Source organism: Dermochelys coriacea, chromosome 7 (assembly GCF_009764565.3).
Source record: "Dermochelys coriacea isolate rDerCor1 chromosome 7, rDerCor1.pri.v4, whole genome shotgun sequence".
Classification (NCBI taxonomy): Eukaryota; Metazoa; Chordata; order Testudines; family Dermochelyidae; genus Dermochelys; species Dermochelys coriacea.
In genome coordinates, this window is record NC_050074.1 from 32484750 (window position 1) to 32502124 (window position 17375).

At 54.4% G+C, this 17375-nt stretch overlaps 2 protein-coding genes across 4 annotated transcripts; both read right to left on the minus strand.

Annotated features, from left to right (window-relative positions):
* Positions 1 to 121: 121 nt before the first annotated feature.
* On the minus strand, positions 122 to 11188 carry SNX15 (sorting nexin 15). 3 transcript variants are annotated; one of them, XM_038410528.2, is made up of 8 exons: positions 10839 to 11188; positions 10195 to 10230; positions 9559 to 9679; positions 8516 to 8631; positions 7471 to 7732; positions 5212 to 5358; positions 4649 to 4927; positions 122 to 2476 (listed from the first exon to the last, which is right to left on the minus strand). In XM_038410528.2, the coding sequence occupies exons 1-8, from the start codon at positions 10935 to 10937 to the stop codon at positions 2370 to 2372; spliced, it is 1167 nt and encodes a 388-aa protein (XP_038266456.1). In that variant the 5' UTR covers positions 10938 to 11188; the 3' UTR covers positions 122 to 2369. The 3 variants fall into 3 exon arrangements, with proteins under 3 accessions (XP_038266456.1, XP_043374743.1, XP_043374744.1); XM_043518808.1 differs by having other exon boundaries at positions 2092 to 2476; positions 5212 to 5361; positions 7474 to 7732; positions 10839 to 11046; XM_043518809.1 differs by lacking the exon at positions 10839 to 11188 and adding an exon at positions 10643 to 10796 and having other exon boundaries at positions 2092 to 2476; positions 5212 to 5361; positions 7474 to 7732.
* A 1531-nt stretch (positions 11189 to 12719) lies between these two features.
* ARL2 (ADP ribosylation factor like GTPase 2) lies at positions 12720 to 16356 on the minus strand. The gene is made up of 5 exons (XM_038409806.2): positions 16133 to 16356; positions 15267 to 15377; positions 14334 to 14496; positions 13739 to 13819; positions 12720 to 13377 (listed from the first exon to the last, which is right to left on the minus strand). Exons 1-5 carry the CDS (start codon positions 16309 to 16311, stop codon positions 13243 to 13245), a joined length of 669 nt encoding a protein of 222 aa, XP_038265734.2. The 5' UTR covers positions 16312 to 16356; the 3' UTR covers positions 12720 to 13242.
* Between the last annotated feature and the right edge of the window lie 1019 nt (positions 16357 to 17375).

The following is a 17375-nucleotide window of genomic DNA, read 5'->3' on the forward strand; positions in this document are numbered from 1 at the left end:
TGAGGGCTGTGACCCAAAGACCTCTTGATGCCAACTAGCAGAGGGTACAATGATACATAAGGGTACAGGGATCCCCAGAGTTCACCAGAAAGGTCATGCAAAGTCTCTACTAGAAGCCTGCGTCACACTGATCGCCAAAATAATTGTGAGCTGGATGTATGGAAAACATGAGTTGTGGCTATGCTGAAAATTGTGTTCTCTAGGCCTTGTAGTTAAAGGCAAGGCACTCAAAGCTGTGTGGGAGACACCTATCTTCCCTGGTTGGGCCATTGTGTGCCCCCCAGGCGAAGTCTGCCAGTGCACTGAGTCCAATGAAGAGCTCCTGGAGTCTTCAGAAGGAAGTTAACAGGAAGAGGGAAATGGGGGGTGGAGGAAGGACCCTGTTTTCAGGCAAAGCTAAAAGGTTTAGTCTGGTATTTCTGGGGGTGCAGCAAGAAGCCCTGGCATCCCACAATCTGCAAAGACAGACTGCCAGGGGGCTTGAGCTTATGAAAGGGGGATCTCAGCCATGCTGGCTGAAAAGGCTGGGAAAGGGACTTGGGGTAAGCCATCCTGCAGGAGACGGGGCAATGTCTTGTGAGTTAAGTAAGTCTAGGCATGTGATTATTTTGTTTTTTGTGTAACTGAGATGGTTTCCAATATTCTTCCTGTCCCTCATTTGAGTCTCTCCTCTGCTAATAAAGGTGGTTTGTTTTCACTCTGACTGGCTAAGTGCTGGATGTTCCGCAGAGCAGGGAGCTGGAGCCGACTCTTGGAAGTTGCTGCGTGTGCTGCTCCTGCGGGCATGGCAAAGCTGAGTGCACCCAGTGGGTCAGGGGCTGGGTGCTCCAGGGCGATAGGTGGAGGAGCTGGGGGTCAGTGTGTGCCTGGGGCTGAGCTCTAGAGAAGGGGAGGCTGGCCTTGTGTTGCCAGAGGTGGGGGCTGCTCCACAGCAGGCACAGACAAGACCCCCTCAGGCGAAGGGCAGGTGGCAGGGAGGTGCCTTGCAGCCCTGGCACCTTTGAGAGAGCGGTGCCCAGGGAGCTGTGAGGAAAATGGAGGGCAAAGAACCCCTGATGTATCCAATGCGCTTGGCTGACACAAGCTACCCAGCATGAGCTCTTCTCCGCTAGTCCCCGTTACCCAAGCAACCTCATGTCCACTTCGGTTTGTTATTGGCAGAAGCCTGCTACAGAATGGCCTGCAAGCCTTGTGGTTATAGATGCTGGGTTGTTGTTATTGCAAGGTCTCTTGCAATCACTGCCCTGACCGATTGTGCCTCTAGGGGAAAGCTTGAGGGTTAAATCCTGATCCTGCTTTCAGGGGGAATATGAGAGGGTCCCAGCCCCACAGGACTGATGCAGGGCCCCCTGCTAAGGACAGAGCCCTGGCCACATGCTGGGCTCTGCCAATAGACCCCTTTGGGCTCCAGTGCTGCTGTGAGAATGAGTCAGCAGCAGTCCCACTTCAGGCTTTCACACCAGTCACCCCATGCAGCTAAGTAAATGAGGGAGTACAGGCGGTGCAAGTCATGCCCACGTGCAGCAGGAAAGCAGGGCCACAGGAGTTCTTCTGTATTCCATTCTCCTCTCCTCCCTTCCTGCTATAGGTTCCTCCATCCCTTTAGCATGTTGGCCTTGTCACCCACTAGTGGCTGCAACACCGAGGATAAAAAGACCTGCTGCTGTCTGAGGGAAGAGCCTTACTCAGCTCATGTGGGAGAAGCCAAGTCCTTTGACCATTACATTTCTATGTTCAAGTCCCAGGACTCCTGTGGTCTATGCCCAGCTCTGAGAGGAGAGGGGGAACTGGGAGTCAGGACCCCTGTCTTCTATTCTGTGCTCTGGGATGGGAGTGAGGTCTAGAAAACTAGAACAAGAGGGACTGCTGGATTCTATTCCTAACTTTGCCACCAGTTTCCTATATGACTTTGGGCAAGTCATGTCTCTGTGCCTCAATTTCTGCAAAGTGGGGGTACTGACCTCTCCCTCCGTGGTTGTGGGGGCTCCAGGGCTTGTTCATCTTTGCAAAGAGCTGGAGCTTCCTGCCCGATGACTATTCAAAGCACAAGCCAAGGGGGGCAGAAGAATCACCCACTGTCTGGAGAAGTGCTGTAGACACAAACATCTTTAGTAGTGCAGAGACACATTTCCACCCTTCACCATACAGCCCTGTGTTAAAGCAAACCATGGAGGCTGTGTGAGTGGTGTATTTCTAGCCGGGACCTGTAGTCCTGCTTCTGAGCCTGGCAGGGACATGAGGGAAGGGCTGTAGCTAAGTCACCAGTATGAGAATACGTTGGCCCTAGATCCCTTTGGAAAGGCAGTTTGGGGTTCAGATCTCAGCTCAGCCCCATATCCTGGTGGCAGGGAGGGGACTTAGATCCTGGCTCATGGCTGGAGATGGGTCAGATGCAGCTGGACCAGCTCTTCAGCCCGATGTAGATACTCAGCTGTCTTCTTTTTCACCGCTTCCCGGCGGGCAGGATCGGGGTCTCCTGGGCAGGGAGAGGGGAAACGCACAGATGTGCCCATGACTGTAAGCAACGAGCTGGCTCCCTGCACTGAGCTATGGTGCTAGCCCACTCCTCCCTGCAGTGAAATGTATGACACTGAGGGCTTGTCTTCAGCTGCAGAATTAATGCAAGTGTGGAGGTGGTTTAAACTCAGGCTGGCCAGCCCTTGAGGGGGTTTAGGCTAAAACTCAAGGGAGTGAATCTCACCAGCTGCTAGCATGACAACAGTGCAGATGACTGCAAGCTAGTGCTGCTCAAGGGCAGCTAATCCTTCAGTGCCTTCCCCCAATTCCTCCCTATCCATGTGCCTGCAAAGGACAGACAGGTTCTCCCCCAATTCACTAGAAAAGGATGAGAGCCACTCAGCTCACTGTGGCAATAAGAACTATAGGATGCCCCGCACCCTGAAATCTTAGCACCTCCCAAGAGTGGGGCAGACACATCAGATGAGACAAGGCTAACAATTTACATGCAATCCCAGAGTTAACTCTGCAGGAAACAAATGTCTTGGCATGCTGCCAGCTGGTCCCAATGGACTGGTGCATAATCTGGGCTCTGGACCAGGGATTTTAGGACCAAGATCCACACTTCCAATCTCGCTGACATCTTGAGAAAGCAGCTGTGGATTTGTTCTTTACGCTGGCCTGTTTGGCCACCCCAGCCCAGACTAAATGTGGGAGGATCCACACTGCTGTTAGGTAGCCCAAGTTAATTTGCAACCCTCCCAGGGAAATAAAAGGCCCCCCAAGAATCAGGGAAGGGCAAAGATGGTCAAAAAGCCACAGAAAAATCTGTGCTTAAGACCGAGAAGAAGGAGCAGCCCTGGCAAAGGGACATAGGATCAATCTCATACCCTGGGTAACCTTAATGGTGGGTGGCTCTTCCTCCCTCCTGACAGCAGGCTGAGGGTGGCTGGCTCATTGGCAATACCCAGCCATAGCTGGGAGCTCTTCGGGGCAGGGACAGCCTGTTCCATGTTTGTGCAGCACCTAGCATACCAGGGTCCCGCTCCAGGACTGGGGTGGCCAGGTGCAGCCTCACTCATGGTTACTGGTCAAGAGAAGGGAGGCCCATGCTGAACTCCAGGGCCTTTCCATTTGTCTGGCTGGAATGTGGGAACTTATGAAAACTGCATCCGATCACTTCCAGAATCTCCGGGAATGGTCAAGGTGCCAGCACCCTGCAGATCTGGGGACAAGGAGCAAACCCCGATTTCCACTAGAAATCGGTTCGCTTGGTGCTGCGGACAGAGGCTCACTGGTGCCCTCTGCTGCTGCCTGCACATATCACAGGTAGCAGCTCACCAGAGGGCCACATACTTTGTTGCTCAGGCAGGCCAAGCTCCGTGTGTTATCCAACTTCTTAAGTTGGAATGGAGGATTGGGTGGTGAGGGGTCCAGCTGGGGGTGGAGGGGCTGGCTGGGTGTGAAAGGTGGTAAGGGTCAAAGACCCTGTCTGGGCAGGGGGCTGGACACAGCTGGGGCAAATGAGGGGCTGGCCAGTAATGGGGCAGGGCCTCTGGCTATACAGCTTGGCCTACCTATGCCATGAAGGGTGCAATGCCCCAGTAACAACAGCACGGGCCCAGGCCAATCCCTGGATCGACTTTCATCCCCTCATGTCCCTGTGGGTGAGCGGGTTGGCTGTTGGTTTTCTGCTGTGACGTGGGCAGGGTTATTCCATCTCAGCTTGTGAGAGCTGCCCCAAGTCCCTGCTTGGGGCGATTTAGGATCCCCCCCGCCCCCAATAGAAGAGGGGACCAAGCACAGCCTGATGGAATCAAGGCCTGTGACTCTGCTCTGTGGGGGCGGAAATCGATGGAGGTGCGACACTGCTGATGGGAGGGAGGGTTCCAAATGCAGACACTAATGGGCAGGGGGCTAATAGCTGCTGTGACACACAGACGCATCTGGGAGAGTAGGGGAGGGAGCTGGGAGTCAGGACTCCTGGGTTTGATGCCAGGCTCTGGGAGGGGAGTGGAGTCCAGTGGTTAAAGCAAGGGGCTGGGGGCCAGGACTCCTGCATTTTGCTCTGTCTGTGCTCCAGACTCCATGCCATAACTTGTGGGGGATGTCACTTTCCCCTCTATGCTATGGAGGGTACTGGTTTAATCAATGAGGTCAGACCAAATGGTTCCCCCATCCCTCCAAGTACCTTGCACCCCCTTCAGCAGGATGTCCACCCCATTGCGGTAGCCACAGAGAGCCCCTGCGTAGTCTTTGGCTGCTTCTCGCTTCAAGGCCAGCGTGATCTCCTCAGTGGCCACTGCCAGGTACCCTCCGGGGTCCAGTTCCTGTATTGTCTCCTGCTCTGCAGGCTGAGAGATCTGCAGATCCCACAGGGCATCAGCCGCCAGCTCAATGTCCTGGCCGGGGAGCAGCTCTGATCCCATGGCCAACGTGGCCCCCTGGGAAAGGCTGGCTGAGCATTGCTCTGAAAGCACAAAGTGCGTGTATGAGGGAGGCATGTTAAAAGGCAGCAGGGACCCCCTGCCTGCTTCATGAGACTGAAACCCTCCATTTCTCCCCCTCCCACTATGGGGATTAACAGGCAAGCTTCCCACCTCCGCATCCTCCAAATGGCCTGAGCCCACCCAGCTCCCAGAGGAGAAAGCCTCCATGTCCCACTCCCCTGAGCCAGCCAATGCCCCCATCCTGGGCCTGGATCAGAGCTGGCATCCCCTAGAGATGACCCAGACCCATCTAACCCCCTCCTACCTTCCTTGATGAAGGGGTCAAAGAGGGCCAGGTCCTGGTCAGACAGGGGGCAGCGGAGAGGCGACCTGCTCTCTTTCTCCTCTTCCCCCACCGAGGCAAAGAGCAGGTCCAGATCCTCTTCTGATTTAGCAGCCAGTGCAGGGTCCCCTGAGAGCCAGGCAAGAAGCACAGGAGAAAGTGTGGGTGTCTGAATTGAACCCCACCCTGAGAAGCCAGCCTGCCAACCTGCCCAGGGAGCAGCCCCACCATCAGCTGAGGGTCTGGTGCTCAAGGCCTCAGTTTCCCCATCTGTACAACCAGAAGAATCACCGTTTGGCTGTGAGCTCTTTGAGGCAGGGACGGTCTCGATGGGTTTGTAGGTGTTACTGTAATACTACTACTAATGCACCCACCACAATGAGACCACAGGCTTGGCTGGGGCCTCTAGATGCTACTGTATGATTAATAATAAAGCACACACCATAATGGGGCCTGTGGGCGCTACGATATTACGACTAATAATGTGCATGCTATAATGGGGTGCAAATCTCAGCTGGTTTCTAGGTGCTACTGTAATGCTACTAATAGACAACACAATGAGGCCCTGATCTCAGCTGGGGCTCTGGCTGTGACCATACTACTACTAATCATAAGGCCGCTATATTGGACGGGCCCTGTACATGTTACCATAATATTACTAATAATGAACACCCATAATGGGGCCCAGATCACAGCTGGGGTCTCTAGATGCTATTCTACTAGAACGGTGTACCTCATAGTGGGGTCCCAATCTTGGTCAGGTCCTCTGTGTTCTGTACTCTACTGTATTCCACCATAATGGAGCCTCTAGGTACCACCATCACATGAATAGTGCTGCTAAGTGCGTCTAGGCTGGGCCAGCTGAAGAGCCTCTGCCCGAGGCAGGATAGAGCCTGGGATCCAACAATCTTCACTGGCGAATGCTGAAAGTGATGCCTTTCATTACAGGCTCAGGCCCCTGAGCTGCGTCTTTTCCAGTCCCTCCCTGGTGCTGGGCTGTGACTACAGCTCTTTGTTCCCTGCTCCTGACTTGACTGCTGTAGCGGTAGAATACTCCCTCACTCCCCAACCTACAAACCACATGATACATCATCCCCCATCCCCCCCGTGAATCAGCTGAATGTCATGTGCTCATGGTGCATTGTCCCCTAATTCTGCTCCCCGGCCCGCAGAGAAGAGGCGGCCTAGGATTCTGAAGCACCTGCTGCCCCAATCAGAGCCATGGATAGTCAATGCCTTTGGAAGCCAAACCCTTGGCAAGGGCAAAGTCCTTCACGGAGATCAAGGCTGGGATTTGTTAAATGCCAAAATTCTCTGGGAGTTGGGGAACCTAATTCCCAATCGCATCTTCCCTACTAGGGAGTGGCTCTTAGCGATTGCACTTGAGACAGCAGATCACTGGGCTGGTCAGTTTCACATATACCGAGATGCAGCATGGGCCAATAGCTAGGGAACAAGGCTGGGCCTCAGGACTCCTGGGATCTAGTCCCAGCTCTGCCACCAACCTGCTGGGTGACCTTCGACAAGTCCCTTCACCTCTCTGTGCCTCTGTTTCCCACTCTTCGTCTATTTAGAGTGTGGCTCTTCTGGGCTGGGACCATGTAACACAAGGAGCCCTGAGCTCAGCTGGAGCCTGTAGGTGCCACCGCAATACTGGCGAGAATGTGCGCGCATCATAATGAGGCTCTAATATGGAGGGATCCTCCAGGACCAACCTTAATACTCCTGCTAAGGTGCACCCCATATTGGGGTCCCTTCATGCTCCCACAATATAAATAAGAGTTGCTTAAATCTCTACTTTGAAACACAGCTGGCAAGTTTCCCTTCCTGCTCCCCCTGCCGTAAGCACAAGGTTGGTCTATTTGGTTAGCCAGGGTCAGGTTTAAATGGGAACGTCACAGATCAGCAACAACATTTAATGGCACAATAATATTTTTGCCCCTCTGTTGTGCCTTTCCGCTGTGGAAGTCAAGAACTTTGCCCATAGCAATTAATTAACCCTTCGCAGCCCTGCTGAGAGGCTGGTCAGTATAACTATCCCCATTTTGCAAATTGAGGAAGAGCAGCAGACAGGGGAAGCAGTTTGTCCAAGGTCACACCAGGAATCTGTGGCAGGGCCTGGAACTGAACCCAGAAAACCCACCTCTTGTCACTCGGTCAGACTCCCCCACTCCCAAAGCTGGGGATTGAACCCAGGAGTCCTGACTGTAACCCACAAAACCAATAGCAAGAATCTCGTACCCATCTCCTCTCCTTCGTCTCTCCTGTTATGCTCCTCCCCTGATACCCCCACAGCTCCCCGGGGTACTGGGCTCTGTGGTTCCGCCTGCTCCCTTCGGTGTGGCTCTGGCTCCCCCTCAGGCTCCATGCTTTGCAGTCCCAGCTCTGCCACAGATCTCCGAGCATCATCCCCCGCATCTGTGCCCTCCTGTGGCACTGGGATCAGAGGGGGTGGCAGGATGCGTAGGTCACAGGCCTCCAGGGGCCTCTTTACCTCTCCTCCCTGGAGGAAGGAAGCAGCATGGTAAAGGGGCAGCTGGGGACTAGAGTGCTAGTCTGGCCATGGGGGCAGGGATGGGGTATTAGCCCTGTCTGCTGCCAGTGGAGCAGCGCAATGATGCTTCCCAGGACATTTTGACATGCACAGTGGAGAAGATGGGCACAAATGGGGGAAGTGACCTGCCCAGAACCACATAGCAGGTCAGTGGCAGAACTGGGAAGGGAACCCAGGCGCCCAGATACCAGCCCCACCCCGTAACCCATCAGATCCCATATCCCTCCCAGAGCTGGGAATAGAACCCAGGAATCCCAACTCCCAGCTCCCACTGTTCTAACCTGCTAGCCCTGGGGTTCTCAAACTGGGGGTCAGGACCCCTCAGGGGGTCACAAGGTTATTACATGGGGGGGGGGGTCAAAAGCTCTCAGCCTCCACCTCAAACCCAGATTTGCTTCCAGCATTTATAATGGTGTTAAATAAATAAAAGTGTGTTTTTAATTTATATGGGGGGGGTCGCACTCAGAGGCTTGCTATATGAAAGGGGTCCCCAGTACAAAAGTTTGAGAACCAGTGTCCTAGACCCCCTCAGTCCTGACTATCATCTTTCAGACAAGTCTCTGCTGTACACTGGGATGGGGAGAATCTCCTCAGCCCAAGCTTTTCATGGGAGGTGTAGAGCAACTGGGTGAGCTGTTGGTACTGCCATGCGTGGGAGCAGCTTGATGCAACAGCAATGGACTCTGACCACCCCGGGGGTCCCTCAGCCCAGCCCTACCCCACCCCACATACCCTGAAGAACTCCTTGAGCTGGGGGCTGTTGTTCAGCGCAGGAATATGCACCGTGAACCTCAGCATGGCCTCAGCTGCTTTCCTGCGCTCCTCGATCACCTCGGGCTCAAAGCGGCCTGCAGGATAGTGCTCCTATTAGCATAGGTCCTGCAGCACAACCCCCTCCCCAGACAGACCATCCACTCTTCCTCTAGCCCTGTGGTACATTCCAGCCTGCTCACCCCTGCCACTCTCTGGTGGGCATCCCACCTCAATTCACTTCACATGGTATGATCCACTGTGTGCCTCTGTTCTGGGAATTTGGTGTGAGCCCCTCTGCAGCATGCCCTGGCATGACCTCTCCCCTTTGGGGACACCAGCTCCAGTCTGTCCCCAGGGCAGGGGACTGGTTGGTTCAGGGAATGGGCTATGGGACCTTTCCCTGCTAAGGGGCACCAGCTCTGATCCAGTCTCCAGTCCCTAGTGAATTAGAGTTATTCCTATCTGAGGCCCGTTTGGTGATCTGGGTGTGAAGTGACTTAGAGGGTAGGTCCAAGCGCCCCACACCAGCAGTCTCTAGGGATGCACTGGGGACTCAGGCTGTTGGCCTGGGGCAAGGGGAGATGGGATGTGTGGATGGCAGGGTGGGGTCTGGGTATGTGGGAGGGGCAGTAAGGGAACTCAGTCTGTGTGGGGACCTATGGGAAGTTGCAGGGTGTTGGTGGGGGGATGGGATGGGACTGTTGGGGGAAGAGGAGGAAGGGGGCTTTGTGAAAAGAGCTGGGTGTGTGGGCAGACGTTCTAGGATGTTGTGGAGCACTGTGGGGAGGAAGAAGCTGTGTGGGAGGATGCAGGAGCTACATGGGGTAGGGGGCTGTGCTGAGAGGATAGGAGGAGTTGGGCATGGGAGAGGGAGCTGTGGGGGGGGGTGGAGGAATGCGGAGAACGGAGTGCATCTGTGTGTGGGGGGGAACTCTCTCTGCCACTGCCCCTGCTCTGCGGTCACCCAGATGAATCAGGCTCCAGGGGCTGCTGAGCCCCCTGCCCCTTGGGAAGCCCCTTACCAAAGACCTGGGCTTTGGGGAAGGCGGGGAACTCCTCCATGCGCCGGAAGAGGTTGCGGTGGATGTAGGACAGGTCCCCATGCAGCTTCTTGAAGTCACTGTACCGTTTCCAGACCGTGATCTGAAGGACACAAACCCCCCAGGTGCCCCAGTTAACTAGCCACAGATGTGCACTAACCCTGCAGCTCCCACAGTCCCAGAGACCCTTCCCTTATTCCCCAAACTGCAACCCTTCAACTCAAACCCCCAAGTCCTAATCTATGGACCCAGCTCCTTCCAGGCTGAACTTTGATGTCAAACTCCCGGATTTCTGTTCCCGAAAGCCCTCCTGAATTTCACCCCCAGACCTAGGTCACTCTGCCCCTGCCCCACAACCTTTGCCATAGGACTCAAAGCCCCAAGACAAAACCATCCCCAAAACTCAGCTCCACCAGACCTCAAATTTTGGGACTTTGCCCACCACTGCAGAGCAGCCGTGCATGTGGGCTAACCTGGAGTTAGCTAACCTGGGGGGGCTAACCCCCCCAGAATTCTTTGCCCCCTCTCTTTGAGGACACGGACGGATGGATATGGATTCCTTCCCACCCTTTCTTAGCACCCCCCCCCCGCATGAGCAGATGGGTTTAAAAGAGTCACCTCCTTGACATCCTCCGGTTTCGTCTTGGAAACAAACTAAGGAGGGAAGAGACAAGGAGTCAGTAACTTCCGAGCCATAAGGAGGAGATGGGGAGGATTGGGGCTAATGAAGGGACCAGCAGAGCGGGGCCATAAGCCAAGGATGTGGGAAATGTGACAGCCACGGGGTGGGATGTGGCAGGGGTCACCCCCCTGGGACATCCCCAGGGCGTCCCTGGGACATGGGCAATGTGGGACATGCCTTTGACCTGGGGCTTACGGCAGGGCTTGGGCGTGGAGAGCTGTGGCAGGTGCTGGCCACGACACCGTCCCACGTGCGGGTCTCCCGGGACCCAGGGACACAAGGCTCCCCCCCCGCAGGAAGCTTCCGTCTTAAGGGGGCCACAACCACAACACGGTTCGACACCCCCAAACGGAGACCCGACAGGGCCCACACGCAGCTCCCCACCTCTTAAAGCGGCTACGCACAGCGTCCTTCCCCCTGAAAAGTACCAGGGACAAGTCCCGCCCCACGGAGACCAAGCGAGGTGCCCCCCCCCTCTCATGGGGGTATCAGCAGCGCCTGCTGCCCCGCAGGAAGGGCCCTTCACCTTAAAGGGATCACGCGCAGCCCCCTGGGGAGGGTCCTAGGAGCTGCCCCTCACCTTGGCTGTCACTTTATACTCGGTGTAGCCCTTGGGGTGGCTCCTCGGCTCCGTGACCGTGTAATGCCGCTGGTACTCATCTTTCACCCTGCAGGCCATCACCCTCTCCCCATTGGGGCGGCGGCCCCTTTAAATACTGAGCCCGCCCTCCCCCACATCGGCAGCCAGCCGCGGGGACTGCCGCCGGGGAGAGCGGGTTTGCCGAACAGCCACTTACGCATGCGCAAGCGATGTAGGCGCCTCCCCGCCGATAAGTGCACTACACACACGCGGCTGGACCTCCTTTCCCCGCCCCAGCCCAGGGAGCATGTGTAAAGTGCAAGGCTGCAGGCGAGCAGAAGAGTCAAGGGCTCTTCTGGAAAGTGCCCACTTGTTACAGGTAGGGTAAGCGGGGAGTTGAGCTTGGAATGGGGAAAGAAATACAGAGGGGAAGACTAGCAGGGGCAAAGGGGTAATTGGGACAGAACTGGGGTAGAGGAAGCAGGTTACAGCACTGGTTCTGAACCAGGGGTACACATAGCCCTGGGCATACACCAAAGTCTTCCTGCGGGTACATCAATTCATCTAGTTATTTGCCTAGTTTTACAACAGGCTACACAAAAAGCACTAGGAGAGTCAGTACAAGCTAAAAATTTCATACAACGATTTATTTATACTGCTCTATATACTGAAATGTAACTACAATATTTATATTCCAATTGATTTAATTTAGAATTATTTGGTACAAATGAGAGAGTGAACAATTTCTCAGTAACAGTGTGCTGGGACACTTTTGTATTTTTGTCTGATTTTGTAAGCAAGTAGTTTTTAAGTGAAGTGAAACTTGGGATAAGTAAGATAAATCAGACTCCTGAAAAGGGCAAAGTTGTCTGGAAAGGTTGAGAACAACTGGGTTACAGGATAAGGTATAAAGGGTGTAATGTTATAGGATAGAAAGTGGAAGGTAACAGGGTAGGGCTAGGGCAGGTAAATAGAAAGTGGGGAGAAAAACGGTGTCACCCTTCTAATGCTGATGCACTTTACAAGCAGGGCAAAAAGCTGGGACTAAGGTTTGAAATCCTGATGCTCCCTGGAACCTCCATCCTCATGTCCCATTCCAACCTCAACCAGGATGCTCAAGCCCCCACAGTTCAACATTGGGGGGCAGCTTTGAGGTACATCCTTAAAGTTGAGGTCTTGCCATTGCTGTATGGACACAGCTGACCAGAGGGCATGTCTGCAGCAGCCCAGAGGTTCCCACTGCCTGAGGGACCTTGGCCAAAACAGCACCTCTCATAGCTCTGCTATCCCTTCTCCATCCCAGAGGTTGCTGCAGCACACTGAGGGTGAGTGGAGAGTTTGCAGAGGAAGATGAGATTAAATGCATGGGAAAGAGGTGAATTATTAAACTGTATTTGACAGAGATTAATTTTCTCAATCACTAAAATGCAGCTGCCTCTGGTGTGGGGCACAAGAGCTGTTTTTACAGGGATCCCTCACCCAGTGCTGAGATGTAGCCCCCTCTGAGGTGGGGAGCAGGGGCTGTTTATTCAGTGACCCCTTGCTTGGCTCTGAGATGCAGCCACCACTGACTGGGACAGAGGGGGCTGTTTAACAGCTCATAGTAACAGTTAAGAACAGAAAGTGAATCTCTCTCTGCTTAAAACCACATGGGATTCAGGATAGAGTGAGAGGGTGAGGGAGATCCTTGCAGACACCGCTCCCTCCCCCAGCCTGCAACTCAGCTGAGGCTGGAAAAAAATATACCAGCATCACTAAGCCCATGTGAAAAACAGATGCTGTAGCTGGGCATCTGGAGCCACCCCTAGGGGTAGTCCATCTCTCAGGGGAAGCTGGCACAATAAACCAAAACCACAAGGCAACCCACACAGGGTCAAGGACTCCAGGCACAGCCAGGACACAGGCCACTGATTTTATTAGCACAGGAGATGAAAAATGTGAGTGAATGTTTTATACAGAGGTGAGTTGTTTTCTTTCTTTTTTGGGAGGTGAGGTGGGAAAGAATTCCTCTCTGCCAGTCCCACTCATGCACACAGTTCAACAGGCCTTGTGCTCTAGTGATGGGGCCTCAGTTACGCCCCCCCCATAAATGGCTTGGTCCCTCTGCTTCCCCCATCATTTGGGTCCAATTGATTGCCAGCATTAGAGGCTCAAACCCTGAAACACATGCACAAGACCAGGGCCAGGGGCACTAAGCCATGCAGCAATCCAGGGGGCAGCTGGGATCTAGGCCAAGTCCAAGGAGAGTTGCTGTCCTGGTGACTGACTGTTGGAGGAAAGCATGATGGGAGGGTCCATGGAAACAATAGCCACATGGTCCTGGGAACTCTGTTCAAAGCTTAGATGCAGCCCCACCCCTACTCCCGGAGCCCCCCACAAAGGAGGGGGCCAGGTCTGGGGCATGTCAGTCTGCGGTGAAGATCCGGCTGGAAATATCGTCCAGGAGCCAGTCGATCCCCGTCAGCAGGTTCTCCCCAGTGAAGGCACTGCAGGCCTGGATGCACCAGTGGTGGCTTTTGATGCTGTCTAGTTCCAAGGCCTTAAGGGAAGACAAGATGACTGAGTTACCTGAGTGTGCCGAGACCAAACCAAACCACATCTCCCAGCACTAGCACACCCTCCTGTCCCCGTCCTGGGGAGGGAAGGATTAGCCCCTTACTCACAACCTGGTAAAACTGTGGCACGGAGAGGGGAAAGATCATACAGTGAGTCAGTGATAAACTGGAGGCAAGTCAGGAGTCCTGGCTGCCATTCATCTGGTGTAACTCTTCTACCCCACTCCCCTTCCAGAGCTGGGAACAGAAAAGCCGACTCCCAGACCCTGACCTCCGTCCTCCAACCAACAGACCCCACTCCCCTCAGTCAATATCCCTGGTTTGTTTCAGGCCAGTGGCTCTTACCTCACGGATGGCATTGGAGGACAGTGCTCCTGGCAGGTCCTGTTTGTTGGCGAAGATGAGCAAGGTGGCTCCAGCCAGGCGCTGTGGGGAAGGAAGCAAAGGATGAGCTGCATGATCCTGTTGTCTTGGTCCCCCATTCCTGTTAGCCCTTCAAGCACCCTCCCACCCAGTCAGCAGCCAGGCCTACCTCCTCCTCCTCTGTCCCAGACAGGGGGCTGTTTCTCAGTCCTGAGGGACCTGGCAGCAGGGAGACTGGGGTCCTCTCTGCAGCAGAGGCAGGTGCTGCCTCCAGCAGGCCAATACCAAACCAGGCACCTCAGGGACCCCAACCCAAATCCCAGCTACCTCCAGCCTAGTTCAGTCAGAAGTTGTGCCACCGACCCACGGGATACAGCCCCCTGAAGGATACTTTCTATAGCCCACTCCCCCATGCCCAAAAGATATACCCCCCTCCCAAAACACTTGATATAACCCATCCCATACATATAACTTTTCCCCACAGGATACACCCCCTCATCCCCTCCAAGACAATTGGTACAGCCCCCCTCTCCCAAATATAGATCCTCCCTTCCCCCCAGAGGAATGCAGTTCCCACCTCTTCCACCAGGAGGCTCTGCAACTCCTGCTTGCAGACTTGCAGGCGCTGCTGGTCAGCGCTGTCCACCACCCAGATGAGACCATCAGTGCTCTCAAAGTAGTTGCGCCAGTAGGAGCGCAGGGATGTCTGTCCGCCCACATCCCAGATGTTCAGCTTGAACCTGAGGAGCAGTAGAAAAAGACACAGACTGTGGAGGTAAAGGGGCAGCCAGGCAAGATCCCAGCATGCAATGGGGAACAGGCATCCTGGAGCAAGGAGGGGATGTTCCCTCTGCGTCTGGCCCTGGGGAGACCAAACCTTCTTGGCTCCAAATTCCTTAAGGGCAACAGAAAGTGAGCAAGGGGCTGAGCTGGGGGGGGGGGGCAGGGGAGCTGTCAGTAAAGCCTCATCTTGGTTTGGTTAAGTGAAGCCTATGAGGGCAGAAAAACCACCCCCCTGATCTGAAGGGAGTTAAGCTCAAGGGGGAGCAGGAACTGTTAGGGGAATGCGGTGAGGGAGTACAGAACTTAGAGTAAAGAAGACAAATCCAGCTGGAGACCAGGGCTGTTGAGATCTATTAGGCAGGGGAATCAGCTCTCCAAGGGTGCACTATAGAATCACATAAATGTAGAGCTGGAAAGGATCTTGAGAAGTCATCAAGTCCAGCCCCCTGTACTGTGGCAGGACCAAGAAAACCTAGACCATGATATTCAATTTGTGATCCATTGAAACCCCAAGATCCTTTTCCACAATGCTACCACGTATGGCTAAGGGGGTTTGAAATTCGGGCTGAGCAGAGACTGAGGGCTCACAGTGTGGGGAGGGGTTGATAATCCTGCCTTGCAGGTGGCGGGGGATCAGACTTTGGAGGGACAATCCTCTCCAGGGGTTGGATGGGCTGGGCGGGTTTGGGGGCCTGTGGATGGATTAGGCACTCCCCTGGGTGCTCACCCCCGGTGCTCCAGGGTTTTGATGTTGAAGCCCAGTGTGGGCGAGATGGTGTCGATATCCTCCCCATTGAACTTCTTCAGGATGGTGGTTTTACCAGCGTTGTCCAGGCCACTGGGGGAGGTAGGTCAAGGAGATGGGATAGCTCAGTGGTTTGAACATTGGCCTGCTAAAACCAGGGTTGTGAGTTCAATCCTTGAGGGGGCCATTTAGGAATCTGGGGCACAAATTGGGGATTGGTCCTGCTTTGAGCAGGGGGTTGGACTAGATGACCTCCTGAGGTCCCTTCCAACCCTGATGTTCTATGATTCTATGGCAGCTCAGAACAGGGAAAGCCACAAGCGGGGGGGAAATGGATGGATCAGCTGGATCAGCCCATAAAAAGGAAACTCCCATTTCGGACTAGTGCAGCCCCCTCCTCTTCCATCACCCCCTCACAGCACTTGGTACAACCCCTCAATTCACTGGATACAGCCCCCCAGGGAAGTTGGTGCACCTCATCCCCAACCCACAAAATACAGCACCCCTCCAAGGCACTTGGTAGAGCCCAGATCACAGACCCACAGGATACACCTCCTTCCCCCAAACCCTTGGTACAACCCAGTCCCACAGGATATACCTCCTCCCCCCTAGAACTGTTGGTACAGCCCAGCCCCACAGGATACACTTCCTCTCCCCAAACCCTTGGTACAACTCAGCCCCACAGGATACACCCCCAAGAACTGTTGGTACAGCCCAGACCCACAGGATACATCATCCCTCCCCCCAACTCCTTGGTACAGCCGTCAGCTCCCACACCTAAAAGATAGAAACCCCCTTTATCCCGCGATACTTGGTACAGCCCATCCGCTCCTCCTGCAAAAGGATACAGCATAAGGAGCCGCAGCTCCCGCTCCTTCTGTCGCATCTTCTTCAGAATAGTCAGCAGCCCCATCACCAGCCCTCCAGACGCCTCTTCCGCCCCGCCCGGCACCTGCTTCCCAAGGACCAGCGCCCATTGGGTCCCGTCGCCGCCAATCACCACGGCGCTGATCCCCATTGGGCGCATTCACTACAAGTCCCGCCCCCTGCCGAAAACCAAAGAGGACGGGTCCTGCCGCCAGGAATGATCCTCACAACGCTAGATTTTCCCACATCGCCACCTAGGCGACGGGGCTGAAATTACAGATCCCACCCCCAGGAATCACAGAGGCGGTGGACCGTCAGGTGGAAGAATCCTTAAAAGGAGCCCACAGCGTCACCTGGGGGAGGAGACTGGTATTACAGCCCCTCAAAGGGGATCATTTACAAGTGATGACAGGTTTCAGAGTAGCAGCCGTGTTAGTCTGTATTCGCAAAAAGAAAAGGAGTACTTGTGGCACCTTAGAGACTAACAAATTTATTAGAGCATAAGCTTTCGTGCTCACGAAAGCTTATGCTCTAATAAATTTGTTAGTCTCTAAGGTGCCACAAGTACTCCTTTTCTTTTTACAAGTGATGGAAAGCCTAGCCAAGTCCAAAATGGGACAGCTAGGTGGGACCCCCTCTAAGCCAAGTGACCAGCCAAGTCCAAGGGGAAAGCAAGCTGTCCCCCCCAAGCCAGGGGAAAAATGAGAGGGGGCAGTAAGTCACTGACCCTACCCTAGATGGGGTGGGGGGACCAGCCAAACAGCAATGCACCCCAAGAGCCAGGCTGGCTACTACTGGCCCTGCCCCCACCGACTGGACTCCTGCCATCTCTGCTCATGGCACAAATCCCACTGCAGAAGGGAAGTTGCAGTGGTGGCTTGGCCATGTCCGGGCCCAGTTTGTGTCATCGCAGGTCTCCGAATCATCTTCTGCTGTTGCTGATAGAACTAATAGCAAACAGGCCACACTTATCAAGGCCAGGGGTTCCCACGCACCCACTCCCTTATGACAGGGCAATGATATCTCTTTCACTGCTATTAACTCCTCCCAAGCCCCTGGGGATCCCCCTTCCTCAACCACAGCTCCTGTGCGCACTAGATGGGGGGCTAGGACCTTTGTGGGGGTGCTTATTCTGCAAAGCACCCATCACTTGCATAGCTGGTAGATATACTATATTTACACATTTCAGAATAGTAGCCATGTTAGTCTGTATCCCTAAAAAGA